Source organism: Hippocampus zosterae, chromosome 13, assembly GCF_025434085.1.
Source record: "Hippocampus zosterae strain Florida chromosome 13, ASM2543408v3, whole genome shotgun sequence".
Taxonomy (NCBI): Eukaryota; Metazoa; Chordata; class Actinopteri; order Syngnathiformes; family Syngnathidae; genus Hippocampus; species Hippocampus zosterae.
In genome coordinates, this window is record NC_067463.1 from 15,118,956 (window position 1) to 15,142,936 (window position 23,981).

The 23,981-nt window shown below is 42.1% G+C and overlaps 3 protein-coding genes across 4 annotated transcripts; all 3 read left to right on the plus strand.

Annotated features, from left to right (window-relative positions):
* Window positions 1-380: 380 nt before the first annotated feature.
* Window positions 381-12,651, plus strand: colgalt1b (collagen beta(1-O)galactosyltransferase 1b). Its single transcript, XM_052084950.1, has 12 exons — window positions 381-740; window positions 6,894-7,004; window positions 7,111-7,228; window positions 7,772-7,906; window positions 9,338-9,542; window positions 9,651-9,770; window positions 10,199-10,275; window positions 10,362-10,468; window positions 10,813-10,945; window positions 11,223-11,350; window positions 11,593-11,799; window positions 11,977-12,651. Exons 1-12 carry the CDS (start codon window positions 523-525, stop codon window positions 12,245-12,247), a joined length of 1,830 nt encoding a protein of 609 aa, XP_051940910.1. The 5' UTR covers window positions 381-522; the 3' UTR covers window positions 12,248-12,651.
* A 1,541-nt stretch (window positions 12,652-14,192) lies between these two features.
* LOC127613824 (nucleoredoxin-like protein 1) lies at window positions 14,193-18,465 on the plus strand. The gene is made up of 4 exons (XM_052085084.1): window positions 14,193-14,540; window positions 16,065-16,348; window positions 16,441-16,530; window positions 17,169-18,465. The coding sequence occupies exons 2-4, from the start codon at window positions 16,113-16,115 to the stop codon at window positions 17,443-17,445; spliced, it is 603 nt and encodes a 200-aa protein (XP_051941044.1). The 5' UTR covers window positions 14,193-14,540; window positions 16,065-16,112; the 3' UTR covers window positions 17,446-18,465.
* A 1,668-nt stretch (window positions 18,466-20,133) lies between these two features.
* Window positions 20,134-22,818, plus strand: LOC127613817 (nucleoredoxin-like protein 1). 2 transcript variants are annotated; one of them, XM_052085072.1, is made up of 4 exons: window positions 20,134-20,459; window positions 20,794-21,059; window positions 21,932-22,021; window positions 22,120-22,818. In XM_052085072.1, the coding sequence occupies exons 2-4, from the start codon at window positions 20,821-20,823 to the stop codon at window positions 22,448-22,450; spliced, it is 660 nt and encodes a 219-aa protein (XP_051941032.1). In that variant the 5' UTR covers window positions 20,134-20,459; window positions 20,794-20,820; the 3' UTR covers window positions 22,451-22,818. The 2 variants fall into 2 exon arrangements, with proteins under 2 accessions (XP_051941032.1, XP_051941033.1); XM_052085073.1 differs by having other exon boundaries at window positions 20,134-20,432.
* Window positions 22,819-23,981: the final 1,163 nt, after the last annotated feature.

Here is a 23,981-nt window from a genome sequence, read left to right on the forward strand (position 1 = left end):
TTCTTTTGCCACCTGTGGAGCAACGGTCCCTGGAGTCCAGTAATAAATGTAGAGAGGAAACGTAAAAAAATATATAGAAGAGTTGAAGATGAACATTAGGGCACGCCCACACGTCGTCCTAAATACTTCCTGTAAAAGTCCCGATTGGTTATTCTTAAAGGGGACGCTTTGTGTGCGTGTGTCACGCACACGCACGCACACGTGTCAGAACGATATGAGCCATTCTCATCGATGGCACAGACGGAAATCACGTTTGCTAAAATAAGTCTTATCAATGTAACAGTGAAACTATGATGTGTATGTGACTGTGTGTGTGGTTTTTTTTTGTTACCAAAAGCACGACAGCACATTCTTCGGAAGGCGGAGCCCCACAGGGAAAGCCTATAGCTTCCCCTTTAAGTCAGCTAACTCCTCCGCCATGTCGCAACTATCGGCATAACACAAAAGCGGGACGCACCTAACTTCTGCACGCCGGTCTCCCCATCTGTCGGCCGCAACACCTTAAACGCTTCTCCCCTTGCCATGCCCCGCATCGCCTCGCTGTTATCCGCCCTGCTGTTCGTCCACTTTTCGGGCCCGAGCCGGGGCTACTTCCCCGAGGAGCGCTGGAGCCCCGAGTCCCCTCTCCTCGCCCCACGGGTGGTTGTCGCGCTCATCTGCCGCAACTCTGAGCACTCTTTGCCGCTCTTCCTCGGAGCCTTGGAGCGCCTTCGCTACCCGAAGGACCGCATTGCTTTGTGGTGAGTGTCGTTGCTGCAAAGTCACCAGTATAACATTTCCATTGAATAACAGACCTATTCTGACGGGCAAGCGATCGTAAGTATTATAAGAGTTTACCAAACCAAGTTAACCAGTGTGAGATAACATCTGTTTTCGTTGACATCCTTTTTTTTGCTCTCGTTATTTCCAGTATCGTTTACCCCGATAATACATCTCACCATATGATGTGCTTTTATAACTGTTGTAATAATTGTTTGATTGCTTTAATTTATGCAGCGAGGACTCTGGGTCCTCTGCGCTAGTCGAGTCGTGCCTGTGAAAAAGTTCCATTCAGTTTGGGATCCTCTCTCATTCCCCCCTCTGTCCCTGCCCCTCTTTTCCTGCCACATCTTTCGACTCGACTGGAAACACCGCCTCACTCCTCTGCACTCCACAATCCTGGCTCAAAAACTCCAGTGTAGAAGATTTATGTCCTTGTGTCCCAGTCAGAGGTGGCAAAAGTTCTCACACTCTGTACTGAAGTAGAGTACAGATACTTGTGTAATATAAAAGACCTTGCTACAAGTTGTTTAGATTTTAACTCCTGAACTAAAAGTAAAAAAAAAACATTGCAGGCTCTGAAAAGTACTTCAGACCAAAGTTAAAAAAAAAAAAAAACTCCCGACTGTCAGTTATCCATTCATCCATTTTCTACACCGCTTATCCTGAGGTGGGTTGCAGGGAATTGCTGGAGCCTATCCCAGCTGACTTCGGGCAGAAGGCAGGCTACAACCTGAACTGGTCGCCAGCCAGTCACAGGGCACATATAGAGATAAACGACTACTCACACCTACACCCACACCATCACTGAGTGGTAACCGATCCCATGCCGTTTGCACACAAGTCAGACGAGAGTACCACTACACCACCACTGACTGTCAGTTATCGACAAAGCTAATTTTTATACCCCCCCCCCCACACACACACACAAAAGCTTCTGTCTTTAGTACTCATACAGAGCAGAAGAAAATATGTAAAAATATGTATAACTCATGCTGTAGAAAAGTTTGCTCGAGTCAACAAGGCGTGTTCATATAGTTTTGGTGACGATGTGAACTGCCTCAGAGAAGATGCTAAATTAGCTGAGGATATCGTGAAAAAAAAATCTTAAATTGTATGTGTGTTTTGTTGTTGTTTTTTTTTGGGTTGATGCAGAAGCTAGTGGCTTTTAGGTTGTGGTATTTGCCACAAATTACACTGTGCAACAGCAAATTTTCATCAGAGATGGCTTAATAAATCCTTAAATGCATTTTATCTTCGTATCTATCAGGCTTTTGAGGTATCATATTTTTGAGTTTTAGATGGGTTTAGAAGTTTTAGAAAAGATATTCTTTTTTTTTAGTTTGATATATAAAAGCTGACACAATATGGATCTTAGCATGCCTTGTAATTTATAGCCATGATGTTTCAGAAAAAAATTCTACTTGTTGCTCAACCTATTATTTTACATAATAATAATAATAATAAATGTATTATTATTTTTATTATTATTCAAAGCTATAATACTAGAGAATAAACAAGGGAATATTCAGAATCAGTGCAAAACACCTGCATCTCTGATTTAAAAACTAAGATCTCAATCAGTCAAGATCCAACCACGATCACCATCTTTTTTTACGTAAAAAAGCCATGAGACTTTTTTTTGACAAAGTAACGAGTAAAGTGCAGATGTCTATTTTCAAATGCAGGGAATCAAAAAAATAAATACTTAGGTAAAATACAGATACCCCCTTCATACTTTCTTAGCTTCTACCACTGATCCCAGGATGTTTTTTTTCTCCTCGTTTTATCGAGTCTCGGTCTTCCAGACTTTTTATTGTATCTGGAGCTTACTCCCTCTTTTTTTCATCATGTGCCAGTGGACCTGCGTTTTAGAGATGAAACGAATCTTTTCATCAGCGATCACATTTGACAGGTTAGATTATATTTTGGCACTCAAGTGGTTTAGCAAAGCAACGGTGCATGAAGAGCGTCAAACAGACTAGAGTGTGGTTAAAATAATGGAGTGCCTTTGAACTAAACTTAGACGAAAGTGAATATATTGTTCATTCGAGTGAGAGGGCTGTCTCCTTTGAATGTTGAATTTAGTTTCAAACCAGTATTCCTCGGTTTTCTTGCGTTCTGGCCACAGTTTAAAATTGGTAAATCCACGTGGTAGCTTGAGCACAGCTCTTTGTCTTGCGTTCTCTGTTCAAGACCTTCTTGAAAGTTTCATAACATTAACTCAGTGGCCCTAGCCACCTGTCAATACCTGCAGCTCTCAACCCGACAGTTGAAGATAAAGCACCTTGGCACAGAGCCTCATATAAACACATGGATGTGTATTGTTACGTGGAAAGAGTGTGCTGCGTCGACTTGCAGGATGGAGAATAACCTTCCATTAGGCTGACATTCTTGCCTACCTCATGTCTCTACCATTGTTCAGGGCTGTTTTTGCTGCTATTGAACCGGTGCCATGTAAACTGGCGAGAAACTCGGTTTCAAGACAGCATTCTTCTTTTCCAAAGATTCTGTGGAGCGTTCAACTTTTATTGTCCCTGAAGTAGTTCACATTCTGAATTCCTAAAGCCTTCATCTTTGGGTAAAAGTTGCCTCTCAAGTCACATAACACCGTTTCAAATGCCTTGAAAAAGTAGAATAGTTTTGCCCTTACTCGGGCTTTTTGTGTAGTTTATTATTAAGATTTTTTTCCCCCAAAAGAGGGACTGTTTAGCTTCTTTTGGCATTTTTGTTTCAGTAAAGTGAGATACAAGAGGCACATCTACTTCATGACTCACCTTAATGTGATTCATTTAATTGTGGTTCAAGTCGCTGTAAGAGCAAAAATTGACATTTTAATTTAACACACCGCACGGAAGAGTCTTGTTCACGATCCTATAGCTGGAAGGCAAGCTTTATTTTTCCAGGACTTTGGAGTCTCATTTTGTATGTTTGGCCATTGTTTTGTTGATTCCAAATTGTTAGACTTGTCAACAATACTTTTGTGTTCTGACAAATTTGCAAGAAATTTTTCTTGATGTGGTCTTTTAGGAGATTTGTTTATTCTATGTGTGTTGGCCAAATTTTGCATAATCTACTATCAATCCATTTTCGATACTGCATGTAGTCACTAGGGTCCCATGTTAGCTGGTGCTTGTCCCTGACTTTAGGCAAGAGCAAACACGTCCCTCGACCTCAGTCGAGAGGGGCACATGAAATGCGCGGTGGGATGGGGAGGGACGCCAAATATTTTTATGACACTACAAACAACTGCGTAAGTCCATGTGTCAAATGCAATGTTAGAAATTTTACTCAATGCGTGTATGTAGTTATTTTTTTCTCTGAGAAATTAATTAATCATCCCTGGCTTCAGACAGGTCCTCTCATGTTATTGCTCAATGCGTTCGTGATAGGAAAATGAAACTTCAAGATTGTTTCATGAACCCGTTGTTGTGTTTTTAGAGATCTGTGCCTCAAGTTGGGCAGGGTGGGTGCAATCAACAGACGGAGCCTGGTACACATTTTTCCAGATTGTGTCGCAGTTGTCACAGATATACAGTAGACGACAGCAGGCTCGCATACGTGCCTACATGGCAATCATGTTAGCAGCGGCTAACATTGTTATGCAACAAAAAATGTACTTCAAGTTAACAGACAATTCTCTACCGCTCTAATTCTTGATCTCTTTCCCCCAGTTACTACATCAAATTGAGCTTCCACTGTACATTACACTTCAGAGTAGTGCCACTAGACTTTTGTTTTTCAGTCAAAAAATCAGATCTATGATTGTTTGTGTATGTAGAGGGTTTTGCTTGATGAAGTGTCATTCTACTATACGAAATACAGAAAATAAATGTTGTTGCAGCCCTTGTATTGGATCTCATTGGACTGTGCAGGTGTGCTCTACTAGATCTGGATGGTTCAGGGAAAGGCATGGAGACATTGAAGTGAGCAGTCGAATACCAAAAATGGCTGTGCTTTGAAGTGGTCGCATGTAAACGCTGAGACAGCACTTGAATGTGAGAACACCACACGCAGATGGCAAAGTAACCACCTGCGGCACGCCGTCCGTCAACAGCTATATGATGCCGAAGGCTGTAAATCCATTTCCTCCCATACCTACACATTCTATGTGTCGCTCTTTGCCCCTGCCCATCAGGCTCAAAGATTTGTTTTGATAACACGGACCGCGTGCAAGCCGCTTCCACTACTTCTACTCAGTCTTTGTCTGTATGCCACAGCCCACATTGATGGTACATAGCTATGCAAAAAAAAAAGAAAATACAGAGCCTGAAATACAAACTCATCATGTGATGCCAACGTTATGAAATAGGATACCGTATCGCCGTGATACAAATCAAAAATTACCTTCAAATTTGTGCCATTGTGTAGCGTGCATTCTAGTATCCTACAAGACCGTGCAAAATTCTGAATTTCAGAAATCAGTTCAGTGGATGAATTTGGATTTGAAGTGACTCCACCCCACAGATTGCTCAATTGAATTTGAATTTGAACTACAGGAAGTGACATTTCATTCATTCCAATTCAGAAAAAAATTCACATCATCTCCTAAACAATGTCCGAAATTTTTCGCCAGCCATTTTAAAGACCTAGATAAAGCAAGGTATCAAACCTTTATTTTTCAATTTTGATGACCTGATTTATCTGAGTAGGTTTTAATTTGAATAAAAATACAATTACTACACTGTACTGTTGACTATAATTAAGTATTGTGTACGTAAAGTCCTTATATGAAATTCTTGTTGTAAGTAGGCTTATTTACCGTCAAGCTTCATTATTATTCATTCATTTATTTTCCAATCCGCTTTATCCTCACAAGGGTCGCTGCCGTCTTTGGGGGGCACCCTCAACCAGTTGCCAGCCAATCGCAGGGGCTTCATTATTAAACACACTTTAATTTTTGCACCATCCATTTCTTTAAATGTTATGTAATTGCAGTTTTAGTTTTCTGGTTCCTGTTTGCCACCTCAATTTAAATTCAAATTCAGTCATTGAATTTGAATTTAGAATTCACTCTGAATTCAGTTCTGCGTTTGGTATGGCTATACTCTTTGTAAATTGCGGGTTGATCTTTGGGTGGGATTGCACTCGAGGAGGAGTGCTTGATAAGCAATTCTTTTCAATTCTTGGTATTTTGACAATTATTACCACTTTTTTTCTGTACTTGTCAGTAAAATCATGGGAAAGTATAGTATGTCAAGTTAGAACAAGATTTTGACAAGCACTTCAAAATCCTCCAAATAATGCTTTTCATAATGCTATTTCATTGTATGTCAAAACCCCCGAAAGTATTTGTGCCTTGTTTTTTGGGGGTGCAGCACAGCTGAGTAATGATTAGTGCTTGTGTCCGTTTTTGTTGCGATAAAAGACTCCAATATACAACGATTCAATGCGATCAAAAGGACGGTTCGATATTAAAGTGGAACCCTATTACTTGGTTCGATTCAGTGGGATTATGATTCGATTCCATACGGTGTGGCTCCGTTCGAGAGGGTACGATATGATTCAATGACTTCCTTCTTTTCAATTTAAATACATATAAATGAATTTGTCAGTACTGTATGTGGCGTTGCCTTCAAAGATATATATCTCCCAAGAAAAGACAAATCATTGCATATCTCTACATTTTAAAGTGGAATGATTCAATTCATTGCTTGTGTTGTTTTTACGCCCCTACTTTTTAATTTAAACAGATATTTGAATACATTTCATCGAACTGAAACTACTGCGGACGTTCACGTTTAGAAATTACTGTGCATCACTGACGTGAGAGTCCTGTGCACTTCTTACAACTGGTTGTGTGCAATTGTGAATTTATTGGAATATATACGGATGCAGCAGGACACAAAACGATAGTGGCGCTCCGGGCATTTGTGTGCCAGACGACTGAGGTGATTAGCTTGCCCTACTGTGATTGATACGGTGTTCCGGATTCAGTCATTGAACCCGTGCAGCCAAATTATACCACCACAGAATCCTTTTTATGAAGACCATATTTTATAAGCAGGCATTTTAATTAGGCATCAACACCTATGCTTTTCCGATATATTTAATCAGTGGATCCCATCCAAGTGCCTGGTGTCCCCCCCACCCCCTCCAATGAAAAAGTGTCTCTGTCCCTCATATTGCCACAGGGTGGCGACAGATCACAACATAGATAACACCACCGCCTTCCTTCGAGACTGGCTCATCAAGGTGCAGAATGACTATCACTATGTGGAGTGGAGACCAGATGATGGATCCAGGTAATTTTCTTTGTGTGTGGGTGTGTGTGCGTGAATGTGGCCGAGTGACCGACCCCAATCAGTGTGTTTCAGCTCTTAACACCAGTGTCATCTGTGCCCGCCTTAGTGCCTTTGAGGACGAGGTGGGCCCCAAACACTGGAATAATCTTCGTTATGAACATGTAATGAAGCTTCGTCAGGGGGCATTGGACACAGCCCGTGAAATCTGGGCTGACTACCTCCTGGTATGTTGTCAGTCAATCACTATCCTGATCGAGTTGCTTTTGTCATGCGTCCCGGATTCTGGGTAAATGGATGGTCATCAACACGGAGGCATTTAAATGAAGTGATTAAATGGACACGCATGGAAAATAATATTCAGTCTCACTGAAACGGTTTCTATTTTAATGGACAGTGAATGTCTTGCTTTCTGTTGATTTTAATATTGAATGGAATGGCCCGACACTGGCGCTATGTCCCTGGGAAATGTGAGTCACAGTCTATTTAAACATATTTTACTCACCCGCTTTGTATCTGACCATTTAAATGGAGGAGATGGTGCTAACAGAGATTTTTTGGCATCGGATGATAAAGCTTACATCCTGTTGCTATGGTTACCTGTGTCGAAATGCACTTTTTTTTCCCTGGTCGAGCTTCTTCCCTATTCAGTATAATTTGCCACCAGACACTTTTCCAGCCAGTACAGTTGTATCAAAATTCACAGAGGTGGTCTTTTCACCAAAGCATTATGTCCACCGGCAGCGTCATGCTCTTTTCTTTGGTGACAGATGGCCGACTGTGACAACTTGCTCACCAACCCAGATGTATTGTGGAAACTGATGAAAGAAAACAAGACCATTGTCGCCCCAATGTTGGAGTCCAGAGCTGCATACTCCAACTTCTGGTGCGGCATGACCTCACAGGTAATGTTGATAGTCCTTTGTGAGCCATTTCACACTGTGTTCGCTTATATAGCTTCCAATCCGCATGTCCTTAAAATTTGAAGGATTGTCCGAATGCCCTGCCTTTGTCGAGTACATCATTTCACTGATATTCGCTGGGTGCAATGAAATAGCATTGAAAGAAATTATTAAATTGAATTACGTACTAAATGGAGCCTAGAGTCATTCATAGGCCAAATCCGCATTCGTTGACCATTTAACTGCAGAATCCCGAATCCATTCCATTGGCTTTACGAATTGTCTGATAAGGTAGGCGTGTATATGTCACCAAATGGTGTATTTTGATCTCACTGTGCTTTTACGCTGTCATCGCTTATCCACTTTTGGAGGCATGATTTCGAACTGTGGATATCCGATTCCAGATATTTTTTAAAAATATTTTGAGCAAAATGCCAGAATTTTGTCCGTGTCGATCCAGCATTCATCCGTGTCGATCCAGACATTTCTTTTACAAAAAAAATATGACTTAAAAACACATTTTGTCGCATGTTTGAGAGATTTTGTTGTGATGCACTGGAACCAAGGTTAAACATTTTGGCAGGTACGTTTGGCGCAAACACAACACTGCTCATCACCTCAGAAACGCCATAACTACAGTGAAGCGTTGTGATGGCAGCAACATGTTTTAGGGCTTTTTTTTCTCCAGCTGGAACTGTGGCCTTTGACTTGGTAGAAGAAATGCTCGTGAACTGTTGGAAATACAAGTCAGTGTTTGTACGAAATATTCAGTCATTTACGCTGAAACAAAAAAACAACCAAAAAATTTTAAATCTGGACGTTGGTCAAACTGAATTTTTTGGGGGTTTAACCACAGGCACTTTAAATGGTGGCACGTATGTGCCGACTCCATTTAACCTGAGTTTAAATATAACTTGTCTCCTTTTCCAGATGATGACAAGTGAGCATTAAAATGTTTGTCAAGGCATGCTTTAAGATTCAGCTCTTGTATGCAATCGGATTGGATTTTCTAAGTGTATCAAAGTGCATCATACATACAGTATGTTGCATGCAAATGCTCACTGCATATTGAGACGTGATCTCACCCGATCCATGCCAGCGTTTTCGTCCACAATGTATGCGCAACTTAAGGCTCCCTTGAGCAATATTGCGCGTCAGGAAGGAGAAATGCTTTGACACGGGCCGTGAGTCTGAATTCCAAACGCTGAAATCTCCTCGCTAGTTGCAAATAAGATGTTCAGCTGCAGCAAAGGAAGTTATGGTGACCATCTACAAAAATAAAAATGTATGAATCGTGATTCTGATCATGTACTTTCCTCTATATATTGCATGTACCACTTAGCATTTATACCAATACCAGAATCTCTAATATTTAATATGTGCAGAACTAGTTTCTTTGTCATGATTGGTGAATGAGGGCAACCATCTTGGCAGGGCTACTACAAGCGAACGCCAGCCTACATACCAATCAGGAAGCAGGAGCGTCTTGGGTGTTTTGCCGTACCGATGGTCCACTCAACGTACCTGGTGGACTTACGGAAGCAAGCCTCTCGTCAATTGGCCTTTTACCCACCACACCCGGAGTACAGCTGGGCCCTCGATGATGTCATCGTCTTTGCCTATTCCGCTCGCATGGCAGGTGAGATGGATGAAATGGCCTGGCAGGTGAATGTTACATGTGTGATTTATTAATTATTATTGTTGTTGTTTTTTTTTTCATCGACTTGTCATCTCCTGCCGTTGTCAGACGTTCAGATGTACGTTTGCAACAAAGAAACGTACGGATACTTTCCCCTGCCTATGCGCTCCCACGCTACTTTGTTGGATGAAGCAGAGAGCTTCTTGCACACTCATCTTGAGATCATGGGTGGGTTCAACGTCAAATTGTAAAACTTGTATGAAGAGGCAACACAACACATTGCATAGCGCAGGAAAGTGGGTTTCATTAGATTGTCTCCAGTTTCCAAACATTGTCAGACAGCTCTAGAAAATAATGAGTCATGCATTAGGCAGAAAGCATGGAGTTCCTCTGAGCAACCAGTGAATGTTTTTGCTAGCGTTGTCACTCCTACTGAAAAAAACAAAACATTTTGGTAACCAAAACATTGCAAAGTCATTATTTTTCAGATACCACACGATATGTAGTCATCCACAGAGGCAGGAACACAAACAAGCCGTGAAAAATGATTGCTTTAGTTTGAACTGGGCACGGCATTTGGCGCTGCAGGCTGCTTTTTGAGAGCCTCGGATTCATTGCGCATTCTCTTTGTAACCCTGTGCCATCTTCTTTGAAAGTGAAAAATCCTCCACTGGAACATTCCAGCTTCCTCACCCTTCCTCCCAAACAGCCGAGCAAGATTGGCTTTGATGAGGTACAGTCTTGCCTTTCTCACACACTCGTATAAAAACACAGGCCGCGAGTGCACTAGTGTGAGGTTTTGCAATTGTGTGCGCGCAGGTGTTTATGATAAATCTGGTGCGGAGAGCTGACCGGCGGGAGCGCATGCTCAGAACTTTGCACGAAATGGAGCTCAGCTGTAAAATAATTGCTGCTGTGGATGGCAAGTACGTTTCGTCTCCTGCGTCGTTTTTTTTTTTTTTTTTTTGGTATGCACGTTTGTGGTTGGGCAAAGCGTGGACGTACGGGCGTTTTCAAATGACTAAATTAGCGTGACGTGCGTTTGAAATTAGAAAAGGGCCGTGCAATATTAGAGTGGGTATAAATGTGCAACTGGATTATGTAAAGCTGCTGTCAAATAAGATCCTCAAGTATCAATTGGAAAGACATTTCATCCATTGGGTCTCCTTATTTCTGCTGTATCGAATGTTTACTCACCGTTCCAGCAATCTCATCCGTATGATGCGTTATTCCTATTGCTAATCTTGTTTATCTCGCCTCTGTTCATCAGGGCTCTGAACAAGAGTGACATTGAGTCCATGGAGATTAATATGCTGCCCGGGTACAAAGACCCATATCACGGTCGACCTCTCACCAAGGGTGAACTGGGTTGTTTCCTCTCTCATTACAACATCTGGAAGGAGGTGAGGCTTCTGTACTTCCATTCATTTAAGTTATTACGACACATTGCATCAGCAGTCGCAAAGAATGGTTTGGTTTTTTTTCCCCAATGCTTTCCGAGTTGGGGAAACTATTCTCTATTCCCACCAATTTAGTGACATAGTCTGTAAAGTGCAGGAAAAATCATCTCGCAGCTGAGAATTTGGGTTAAAAAGCCCTACCCGCTGTGGCTGTTACATCCAGCTTGGATCTAAAAATACAAGAGAAGTGTTCCAATGTTGAGGGTGTGCGTGCGTGCAGATCGTGGATCGAGGCCTGCACACTTCCTTGGTCATTGAGGACGACCTGCGCTTTGAGGTGTTCTTCAAACGCCGTCTGCAGGCGTTGCTGCAGGAGGTGACGGCACACAAGCTTGACTGGGACCTCATGTGAGTCAATGCAATGAAAAGTCAGTGTTAAAAATAGAAAGGATTATTTCTCCCTTAAAGAAATCCTTCCATCTGCCGTTTCCTCGACACCCGTGACCAGACGCTGAAATCACCGCGACTCGGTCTTTTCACATTCACGGGCAGCACAAAAATAATAGAATTCTTTTCGCTCTAAATGTTTTCTGTGTGATTGAGCTGCTGTGATCGACCCGATGGTTGTCGTCCTCACTTTGCTCCTGCAGTTACATTGGAAGGAAGCGAATGCAGGTGGATCATCCAGAGAAGTCGGTACCTAATGTTCACAATCTGGTAGAGGCTGACTACTCGTACTGGACTTTGGGCTACATGCTGTCCTTGCAAGGAGCCCAAAAGCTCCTCAAGGCTGAGCCTCTGAAAAAGATGCTTCCTGTTGATGAGTTCCTTCCTATCATGTTTGACAAACATCCTGTGTGAGTATCATACTTCTCTCTCGCCTGTCGGTTCATTTCAAAAATGCTTGGCTTGGCTTGACTTGTTTTCGTTTCACTTTGGCACGGGTCTACCTTTTTGTTTTCTAGCACCCGCTACTTTTTGTAGGTGTGTCCCTCGGAACCTTTGTCAATCTGCTTTTGTTGTCATCTTTTTAGTTTAGACTACATGGAGCACTTTGAGGATCGGAACCTCCGTGCGTTCTCTGCGGAGCCGCTACTGGTGTATCCGACCCACTACACGGGAGACTCGGGCTACATCAGTGACACGGAGACCTCAGTCGTGTGGAACAATGAAACAACTCAGACCGACTGGGACAGAGCCAAGTCCAGGAAAACTCAGGAGCAGGTGGAACTCAGTCTCGAAGCACAGAACTCTGATGTGCTACAGTCTGAACTGGAGAACTGGAGTGCGCGGGATGAATTATGATGCCATCGGAGAGCACTCTGTTGCACACACTGAGCAGGTTGGCATATTTTCAGCAGAACAAATCTGCGATAGTGGTGAGGACCGTAGAAATGGACACAGTGAGACTTCCACCTTCACTTGGTCTTTCTCTTAAAGGAGGAGGTTCGAGTTACATTAGAACCAACTCTTGAAGAGTCACTTCCAATCCGAGTATCTTTCTTTCTTTCCGTTTTGAATTAGCAATCAAAAGTAAAAAGAATCAAAAAGGGACTGATTGTTTTATTTTTTGTTTCTTTTAATCCAACACAAAAATTAAGTGAAATATGTCATATACGTTTCATTACCGAAACAACCATCTTTCAAATATTTGTTTCTCTGTAACTGAGTAAAGATTACACTGAAATGGCTAACAATAACGTCATCCTCTAAATCTGTCGTATGTTTTGAGTTTTAATTTGAAACCGGAGTTGGGACAAAAAAGATTCCATATTCTCAGGTTTGGCGGTTATTTCCTTAATTTTAGGGGACAGGGGATTAGCCAATCTGCTCCACCAATCTCATCTCCCACTGTAGAGGTGTGAAAAAGCCAGCCACTGTCCTTTTTTTGCATGATGTGAGATGACTGATAGACTTTTCATTTTTATTTGAAATTACAGTATAAAACAACCCGTTTGTATTGTTTCACAACTATTGTCACTGGTTTACATTCAAACAAGATTGAAACATTGAAGGCGTATGCTGTTGGGTTTGAAAAAAAAAAACATCAGAATTGTCAGGACTGGCTTTCTGAAAATCGGTGATCGGCCAAAAACTTGTGATCGGTACAGCCCAACTCTTGATTGATGTTGATCAAATTCAAGTTGTCTCCGGTATGTTTGTTTGGAGTTTCCACCATCACAACCAGGTGCTCTGTTTTCCTCTGCTGTGATGGGTTCAAAGACCAATGACTGTAATGACAGCTCAGTTGCTTTATTTATTATCCATGTATAACATTACTTAAAGTTCTTTTGTCACTAGTGAATGTATGTATGTCCTTTTGTATTAAATATCTAACACAACCGTGCTTTCGCTTTTTTTCCCCCTCACTACTGTTTTAATGCTCAATTAATGCACATTGTTTGAAAACCAAAGCATAGATGCATTTCTTAATGTGTGTCAGTTTTGTGCAAATTCTGTTTTTTTTGGATCTGAGAATATTTGATGTACTCGTGTTAGGCTGATATTTTCTTTATGGTTTTTGAAGGTGGCCCTCCATCAAACCGTCTCCGTTGGGCTAATGGCAGTATGATCTGCACGGGGTAGAGGAATCTCTTTTAATTAGTGCCTGTTGGTGCATGGCTGCGAGCACACAGGTGACTGCATGCTGCAGTCGGCCTCCATTACTTCTCATCATCCGCCGCGCTTCTCGTCAGAGGCTCCTACAGTCACTGTTCACTTGTGATTTATGACTGTGCAAGCTCCTCTACGCGCTCACAATATTTGAGTTTATCAGCGAACAAAATGGCTACGGTCTACAACCTATTGGGGGCGTTTTGTGTTCCCTGTGTGTGTTTACGCATCCGTGTGCAGCTGCAGAGGTTTGTGTGAGCCAGACTAATCCTATTAGATCTCTCCCCCCCCTGCCCCCTCCATCCCCCACCTCTATATTTACCTCACCCCCTTTCGCTGAGATTAACGCAGGTTCTTTTTCTGCAAAAGGCCCCACAGATCAATAGTCACTTTTCAAGCGGTGGCACTGGCTGAGGTTTCAAAGAACTGCGCCATAAAATGGTGATCCACTTACTCAGCTTCGCATCTTGCCTGTCACGTCATCTTGATATCAGGGTGAAAAAACAGTTATGCTCGGAGGGATAAATGACTGACATTGATAATTAGTGAAACACAGTGAGTGGAGATCTTATTCAACGTTCAATTGTCCATTCTGTCCTGCTTTTTTTTTTTTAATCTTCACGCTGCCATCCAGTTCATCCAATTTTTTCATCCTGGTTGTCCTCCGTTCTTCTGTTGAAGTAATAAGATTGTCACTCCTGAGCCGCCGTTTTTAGGACCTGCACGATGACCTCTGCTCTGCTAAATGACTGCATGGACACACCCACTGTAACACATTCGTAATCTCCATCTGTAAATCCTGCTGTCGCTTAAATTCAAAGCGCTAAGTGAAGAGACGAGGCAGTGAAGGTGCCAGTGAAAGGGAACAATAATAATGAACTGAAGTGAAACAGAACAAGGCCAAGGAGGAGAGTCAACAAATCAAAGATGAACACAAAGGCTCGGAGGAGAAAGTTGGGATATATTTGAGACGAGGAGTTTCAAGGTGAGGTAAATTGCTTGTGCTGTATTCAGCTGTCACCACACGTACGATTGATCGCCTATTAAATTAGCTATTAACTCAACAAGACAGTGGCGCTCATATGTCAGACTAGGATCAGTGAGCTTCAAAAAGTGAACCGGATGATTGCAAAATTACTTTTTCAAATGTGGGGTTTAAGCTCTGACCTCTCCGAGTCTTACAGTAAATCCCCTTTTCCAGGCAATGTCCAGCTTCCAACATATTTCTCCTCTATCAGCCTCGGATGTTTCAGTGTGGAGTTGTAGTCCCAAATAGATCAGCTGAAAGCCAGAGAGCCAAATCTAATTTGTGAGGTTATCACTGTCAATTCACAGCCTGCAGTGACTCCTGCGACACTCCAATACAGGCTGGCCGAGACTGATAAAGTACATTTCGGAGACGCTGGCCCGAACTTTATTTCAACATCAGACGAGTATCGGTATTTCTTGTGTGGTGTCTCATCCATCGACACCATAATCCCAATTCCAAAAGGCTACCTGGGCCATGGCCTGTTATATACTGGACACCGTTATGTATCATACATTTAATATATACTGTGCTGTACGCTGCAATGGCAACAATAAGTAGCATTGCATTCGATTCTTCTTTGGGGCGTTGGGGTGGCATTCAAGGAGCAGAGGAAACAATTTTACCCTTAAAGTTTTCTTAAAATAGCCTATTGAGACTGAGATGCATTCTGGAATTTAGATTCCGTTTGCATGTTCATATTCTGAAGTGTTGTATAAGAAACATGAAAGCGCAACAATATTTTTCACTCTCTATGATGATGTGCATTTCTACAATATTGCAATGAGCCATTTTAAGAATTTGAATGTGTTTAAAAAAAATATATATATATAATATTGATGCTATTAAAATCCTAAATGAGTAATGAGTTACAAAGCCCTTGCTCCCAATTTGGTAAGTTCAGACTCCAATTGACAACCACAGTGTTCAGAAGAGAAACTCAAAGTGACTCACTACTGTATATGCCGGGGGTCAGCAACACGCGGCTCCAGAGCCGCATGCGGCTCTTTGGCGACATCTAGTGGCCCCCTGGAGCTTTATAAAAAATGTTTGAAAATGGAAAAAGATTTTGATAGTAGGCTAATATAGCTCAAATAGATATTGATACATGTTGCAGTTCCGAAAAGGGAGAGCTGTGGTGTTTTTTTTAAATATCCACTTTATTTATGCTTTTAACAGTCTTGACAAACACAGACACGTCTGCATCTCGTTCAACTCGAGAGGCGTTCTAAGACAGCTTCCAAAAAACGGAAATTCATGATCACTTCACTGATCACTTCACTGGACATAGTGGGCACCATTGTCCACTATGTGTATGTTGTTGTTTTTGTCATGGAATTCTGTATCTGGACTCAAATCCGAAATAATGACTTTATATAACATGACACGTATGTATCTAACTTTGGATATTGTCATGATAACAGGCGACATGACGGCTTGCAATACATTGCAACTATAGCGATAAATTTGCTCTCCCCACAGAGAGATCTTCTGTCCGTCATTTCATCCCCTCTCTGCTTGTGTTCCACCATGGTGGACTTTTTCCTCAACCGAGTTCTGGTGGAGAACAACTGGGATCAGGATGAGCTCAACACTGAGCGGGAAATTACTGGCATTCTGGAAAACCGGATCCTCATGCTGCTCTTTGCATGCGGAGAGTGTGACAAATGCTGGGAGTTTGTGCCCGTTCTCAACGACTTTTTTAAACGACTGAAAGACCCAGCTTACATTGAATATCCCAGATTGCTGGCGCTCATTTACATCAGGTATCTGCCAGCATCTTTGCTTGTTTATATGTCACCACACAAGATAAACTCATGTGTATTCACTTGATTACTTCCATCATACTTCTTTGCAGTTTGGACCAATCAGAGGAGCAGCAGAGAAGATTTCTTAAAGAGATGCACAAAAAGGTTCTGTTTTTGGCCTTTGAGGACCCGTACAGGAAGTAAGTAGAGGGTGGGTGTTGGGGATCGGGGAGTTGGAGAGGAGAGAATCATATTTTTGAATATTTACACAACATTTTGAACTTTTATATATTTTTTTGGCTGTGTTCAGAATCATTTGCTCATTCCTTGGTCCCTTTTTACTATACTCTATAGGGATTTTTATACTGTGGACTTTCTAATTGACTCATCAGTCAAATGAAAGTAGATTTCCAACACTAGTAGAGGATGCCTTTTAATAGGTCGTTGTTGTTGCACAATTACGACACAACCGGAACAATGCCAACTGGTTTATTTTTGAAATTCTATGATTAAATAATTAGAACATAAATAAAATATAAATGATCTCTCTGCTAGCTAGCTAGCTAGCTTGGCAACCAGTTACGGTAGCTAGCTATCGACCTAGATAGATAGATTTGAGAGGTAGACAAATTGCGACAAACATTGTGCATAATAATTGTAATATTCATTTACTATATAAGGGAAGACGCATACCAAATGCGCATGCGAACTGCACAACAAAATGTCAAACTCCCCAAATGGGGAACTGTATTTTGGCTGGGGAATGAATGGTAGTGATGTTGATTGTGATTGACCGTGATGACTGTGATTGTGGTGTTAAAAATACACATGCGTTTAGGGAACTCCAGGCCAAGTTCAAGGTGAAAGATGTCCCGACCATGGTGGTCCTTCGTCCAGATGGCTCCGTCCTGTCTCAGAATGCTGTACAGGACATCTATCGGTTTGGTTCCGAATGTTTCCGCAACTGGCAAGAATCATCAGAGCTGATTGAAAGAAGCTTCATGCTCAACGAGGAGTTTGACAACCTGAATATGCGCAGCGCCACCGACCCCGTGAGGAGGCTCAAATATAAGACGGAGGAGGACAAGAGGAAAAAAAGATGGTGGAGGTTGTGAGGTGGAGGGAAAGCTGTCAATGAAGAAAGTGAAATCGTGGAATACAAAGAGAGAGGAGGGCTTTAAAGGAACACGGAGACGACAAAAGGAAGGACCGAAGAGAAGTGTGTGTTCTCTCTAGAGAAGACAAAGCTTATCCAGGATTCTCCTTTTTATTTGTAGTCCTGAAAAACAACACCAATCGATACGATTATTGAGAAATGTCCAACAAAAGATGGCTGCAGTGAAAGGTCTGCTTTTCAAGAGTCCACAGTTGCCATTTTGAGCTGATATTGTTCTCCGATGTCTCACGCTTTGTAGGGACCACCAGGGGTGCTGCTGGAAAATTGGGTCTCTGCGTAAAATAATCACTTCGGGCCCCATCATTTCAAATGATGCAAGCTGAAAATATTATTTCCCGGGGGCCTTGTCAGTGACCGGCCTGTAGAATCGTCATCACTTCCAAATGTGGGTGTATTAGAAATGAGCTTCTTTTACATGATACATTTCGTATATTAAAGCAGTAATTGCCAAGCAGTGTACCGCGGCACATTAGTGTACTGTTCAAGATCTGATGTACCAGGGGAAATTATCTGAAATTATATTTCAGATAATTGGTGGGAATTCTTTGTTTTTATGCTACAAATAATGTATTTGGTTTATTTAGCTATGACAGTGACATAGTATATAGAAGGCCACTAGATAGCAGAAGGTACATAATTAACCTGTATACCCATTTATTATTTGGTGATGTGCTGTGAAATTATTTCTATTGTGCCCTGACCCCGTAAAGAATGAGACACACTGCTTTAAAGGTACTAAAAGTAATTTCACAGCATTAAATATCATGAACATCTTATCCACACTGTATCAGGAGCTCCCGGAGGTGAAGCGACAAGCTGAAGCACACTTAAACCTGCGCCTGCAGTTCGACTGACAAACACGATAGTTCACCTAGTCATAATATTAGAATTCCCTGTGATCGTCACTTTTGTGTACTCAGATGCATACGGCTTCCAATAAATATATCTTTCTGCTGCAGTGCTACTTGTGTGTATCATGACAATGGAGGTTGGTTTGTTTCCTCTGAGCCCTTCAACTGCTTTTCGGCTCCCATTTTGATTTTCTGACTTAGTAATTAACCACTGACAATTTGCTGCTCGCTGGTATGGCTGTGTTTGTTTCAGCTTGAGCTACTGTTCGCTCACAAAGTCGGCTCAAGCCTAAAAGTGTGTCAGGCTTGTAAATTGTAAATGGAGCAGGAAAGCGCCGATGCTACGATCGGAGGCTTGACTCCATCACGCACGAAAAAGGACTTACTGTTGTTATCGTTGGTAGATTGCAGTGTTATATGATGAGTCAAATATACAAAGTTCACCTGCTCTGAAGTCCGAAAGTTTAAACTTGAATATGAACAGTCAAGCGGGTCAAAGTCAATGTTGTGTCCTCAGCAAAAGTCGATTTTGCAGCCCTATATTCCTGCCAAGAATATTGATTACTGATCATTCATTGTGATAGAATGCTAAAAAAAATAGTATAAAATTAGTCTTTATGAATGGACTAGAGTTGATTAATACAATATTCCAAGTGTTCAAACACAACGTGCGGAACTCGTGATTATGAAGATCTAAAAAATTACAAATGCAAGAACAACAAAAAAGTGCACTTATTGAAAAAAATAAATACATTCCCTTTAACCTTTACGATTTGACTTTTTATTTTACTCTCTTCTTTTTCTTTACAAGTCCAAAAAAAACAAAAATAATACTGAGATATAGACCCTGTAAAATTATTTCTTTCTACCTACATGTACATAGGAAGGAAAAAGTGATGAAAAAGAAGAAACATTTCATTCCATTTCTATTGACACATTTTGGGGAGGGCTAAAAACAAGCCGAAGTGCATCCTTGCGTATATACCGAGTACTAAGCACCATCATTCAAATGGTCAGCTCATCAGTAAGCTCTGTAGAGGCCTGAAGGGATCCTGAACAATTGAATCAGGTGTGTTGAAGTAGGGAATGATCTCAAAATGGCAGGATATGGCTCTCAAGGAACTGGAGTTCCCTACCTCTGCACTAGTCTGCTGCAATTCAAGTTACATGGTTAGAATAACGTTGCCCTTTTTGACTGCTACAGGGGAGCTGCATTAACAAATGCATCTTCTCTAAAGTGTAAAAGTGTGTTATTTGAGCTATAGTGTCTCTGTTATGTGAACCTATGCACAGGGAAAGAGGGTGTCCCATTCAGCACCCCCTTGCTCCGTGTGCTGCGTATGGGTCCACACAACAGAGACACTTGAGGAAAACGTCACTGTTTGAACAAACTCATTTGCCTGTTAGCTCACAAGCTAAGAAGCAGACAACGGGGCTCGTCCAGTACATCGCCCGCTCAAACATGTTGGTGTGTGGGTCCCCGAATCAGAGACACCTCAGTTCCAGGCATGTTGTATTTGATTGACAGGCGAAGGAGAAGAAGGGCCCGTTTTTAGCGCATTTAGGGGCAATGTCCATAGTATTGCACAGCTCAGAGGAGAGCTCACTTTTGGTGCCTCATTCATTCAAAATTTTTTTTTATTCATTCAAATTTGTCAAACCTGTTAATAACACGGTGGATGGACTTTTTTTTTTCACTTTACAGGGTCCTTTTTTTAACAGTTAATTGTTCTTGGCGCCTCCTTTTACGATTGTTATTTTTGTGGTATGATTGAGTACTCAAGTTGGATGAAACAAAACAACGAATTACATTTGCTTTGGGTGAATGTTAATGTTTTTGGGCCTGGGTGCATGTTTGGGTCTTGCTGGTTTACATTCTATGCTTGTGTGTTACCCCCACCCCATACAACACACACACACACACACACAACCACAAGCGTACATCCACACAACACTCATGCGCACACATTATGCCCCTTTGTCCCCTTATCTCACCCCACCCTTCCAGACACAAGAGAGGAGGTGGAGCGCAGACAGACATGCAAAAAGGAAATCGGAGTGAACAGCAATCAAGGTGAGGAGACACAGTTGGTGAGAGAAGGTGATTTGAAGAGACAAATTTGATCATGATTCAAGTACAACTCGAAAGGGGAGATAAAGGTGCGGGGCGTAGTCTGTTCCCTTTTCGGATTTGCTGGTGTGAGATAGAGGTACGCAAGAATGAGGATTATCAGATTTAACAGCTAGCGAGACGTGCTCGTGTGATTAATGGGAGCGGGATGAGAATGACAGCGAGGAGACTCATTAGTTCATTTCAAAGACTGGCATTGAGCTACAAACCACAGCCACCTGTCGCTGCATTTCCCCTTTGCCTCGTGCTGTGTTGCATTCTTTTCATGTTACTAATAAAGCAAACACCCATACATTTTCTATAGCTTCAACGCACCGTCCCGAGACAGTTCATGATGGTGGACCTGTTCGTCGATCGGGTCCTGGTGAAGAATAACAGGGACCAGGATGAGCTGGACACTGAACATGAGATTGCCATTCGCCTGCAGAACCGCATCCTGATGCTTTTCTTTGCTTCTACTGCATGTGACAGATGTCGACAGTTTGCACCCAAACTCAGTGACTTCTTCACACGCTTGACAGATGAGTTCTATGTGGATCGCTCTGCTCAACTGGTCCTCCTGTACATCAGGTACAGCATACACACACTGTACAAGATTGCCAACCCCCATGTGCGTGCACAACAGTTCATTACCATAAGATACATTCAAGCCGGTGGTATGCATAGATCACATACAATAACCCCACTATATCCTTGCAAAGGGAACATTATGAATGTTGCCGATCTGCCTGTTTGCCGATTGACATTTGACATCTGGTTTTTCCTCTCCTTGAGCATACTGTATATGTATTGTATTTGCAAGGCCTCATAACTAGAAATCCATCCCTCCCTCTTTCTGTACTGTGTGTCCTCATCAGTGTCTCACCTGAGTTAGTTGGAGCTCCGGTTTCTCAAGAGCCATATCCTGCCCATTTTATATCCCTCTCAACTTCAACACTCCAGATTCAGATTCAGGAGAGGTTTCCAGCCATCCTTCCATTTAATCAATCAATCAATCAATCAATCTGCCAACCGGCCACAATTACATCCTTACATGCATTTTCTGTACCGCTTGTCGTGTTCGGGGTCACGGAGAGCTGAAGCCTATCCAAGTTGACTTTGTTCAAAAGGTAGACTACACTTTGGACTGGCTGCCAGTCAAATGCAAGACACATACTGTGAGGAACAACTATTGACACTCACACCATCACGGCCATGACATTTGACAACTGATTTTCCTCCCTAGTGTCTCACTTCCAGGGGGCCGGAGTGGCAAACGAACACACGCTGCCTGCGGTGAATAATACCGGTCGCAACACCATCAGTGACTTTCATCCACCAAGTCACCCATCAAATTATTTATCTCCCATCCCTCATTTTATTGCTACATACATTTATTTATGTATTTAGATGACTTCATTTACATAGACGTTTTGTTGTTGTTGTTGTGTGTATCATGTAAGTTTGGACCAATCGGAAGAACATCAGTACGACTTCCTCAAACAGCTGCCCAAAAAGTGCCTGTTCCTCGCCTATGAGGACCCCTACAGGAGGTGCGTGGTACAAGCTGCGTACACATACTCCTGGTTAAGACGATTATAATATATCGACATGCTCAGCTGGCTAAATCGACATTGACTCGTGTCCACAGGGAGCTGGAGGAAATGTTTAACATCAAGGAGCTTCCCACAGTAGTGGTCCTACGTCCCAATTGCTCCGTCCTCACCCCAAACGCAGTAGATGAGATCATCCGCCTCGGTCCGGCCTGCTACCGCAACTGGCAGGAAGCGGCAGAGCTCATCGACAGGAACTTCATGATTACTGAGGACTTTCAAGAGAAGTCCATTTGTAGCTTCACTGCCCCCGTGAGAAGACTCAAGTACAAGGTGGAGGACGAGAAGAAAAGGAACAAGAAAAGAATACCGGGTGTAGTTGGAGAGAATGCAAATGTGGATGGACAGGGAGGATGGTCACCATGGTGATGAAGACAATACCAACAAAATATTGAGTGAGAATGTGTCTGAAAAGCTGCCACTTTTGTCGGATTTATGGTCTTTAAGAAGGATGATAGAAAAAAAAGAAACTTTGAGTCTATCATTCTACAACTTATTGTAGTCAGTTACAGTATTACCATCAGATCAGCTGACGTCCTTTCGGAGCAATTGGTCAAGGCCAAGTTGGCATTATGGAAAATAACTTCCCTGCATGCCCTGATGCATCATTATAATTGTCGACAAATGGACACAAAACTGTGTCGCGTGCAGTGTGCAATTTGAGATAAAATTGCATTGAATTATTTCGCTGGTGAAATGGATTGTTTCCGGCGTAGCGTAATTAAAAATAAAGACATTCTGGCTATATTGCTTTGTCCACATTTTTTATTCATGATTGTATTGTGCCCCTGCCGCAATTCATATCACCTCCCGGCAGCCTGCGGCCAAATCTCATTCCATTGTGTATTCGACCAAACCGCAGGTAAAATGGAGTCTCTGGAAATGCATTATTTCAGTGTTTCCCCAACCCTTATTTACATGAGAAAAATCTAATGGCACATGGCGAAAAAGAAATGTCACAAAAAATAAGAAGACTGTATTTTAAAAAAGTGAACCTGATCTAGATCGTAGGGAGACGTGACTTTCTCTGTCGTAAGAATAGCAACAGGTGGAAACAGGGTTTGCGGTGCCTTCTGCTGTAGATGTATTGTGAGGATAAACGGATCAGAATATGGATGGATGGATGAACATTTGAGAATCAGGCCTTTATGCATTTATCATGAGGTTTCCCATGCTCAAATTTGCCCGATTGTTCATATATGTATCCTGCTCGGGTTTGTTCATGCCGTATTAGAGTAGTTCCAAAGCAAGGAAGGAGGACTCCAGCCACTCTGTCTTGGCATTATTGTCTGGCCTCACTACTGTGCGCTTGTTCGTGATTAAATGCTTTCTGTCAGAAGTTACAACTGGTGCCACCCACAACAACGCCCCCTCCCGCATACAAACAAACCCGTATCTGTTGAAAAGATACAGTCTTCTATTGATGTCGTCGGAATGCCGTTCTGATGAGTGTAATTACATTGCGTTCTTATTACAGAAATGGCTCGGTGCTCTCTACTAACAAGAGTGAGTATTGATTTGCGAGCTACCAATTAAAAGTAACTGAACAAACAGTAAAATGAACCAACGCTAATTTGAGATTGGATGCCTTGTTGCTTGTGAGCAAAGTCTTCCCCGTTGCAGGTCGTGTCGCCGTAAATGGGGAAGCGGCAAGAAGAATCAGGTTGAAGTAGAAAGCGAACCATTTGCATCACCCAATCAAAACATGTCATGTTTATTCTCAGATCTGAGACGCCGATGAATTATTCAGCGCCATTAGGATAATTTTGTCGGTGAATGTTGTGCTCGTATGTTTATCCGAGGGAGTCTGGCTCCTCTTTTTGGGCTGCACAAGAGGCAATCAGGCTTACTCTGAGTCTCTTGTCTGTGACTTTCACATAATTAGTGATTTCCTTTGAAT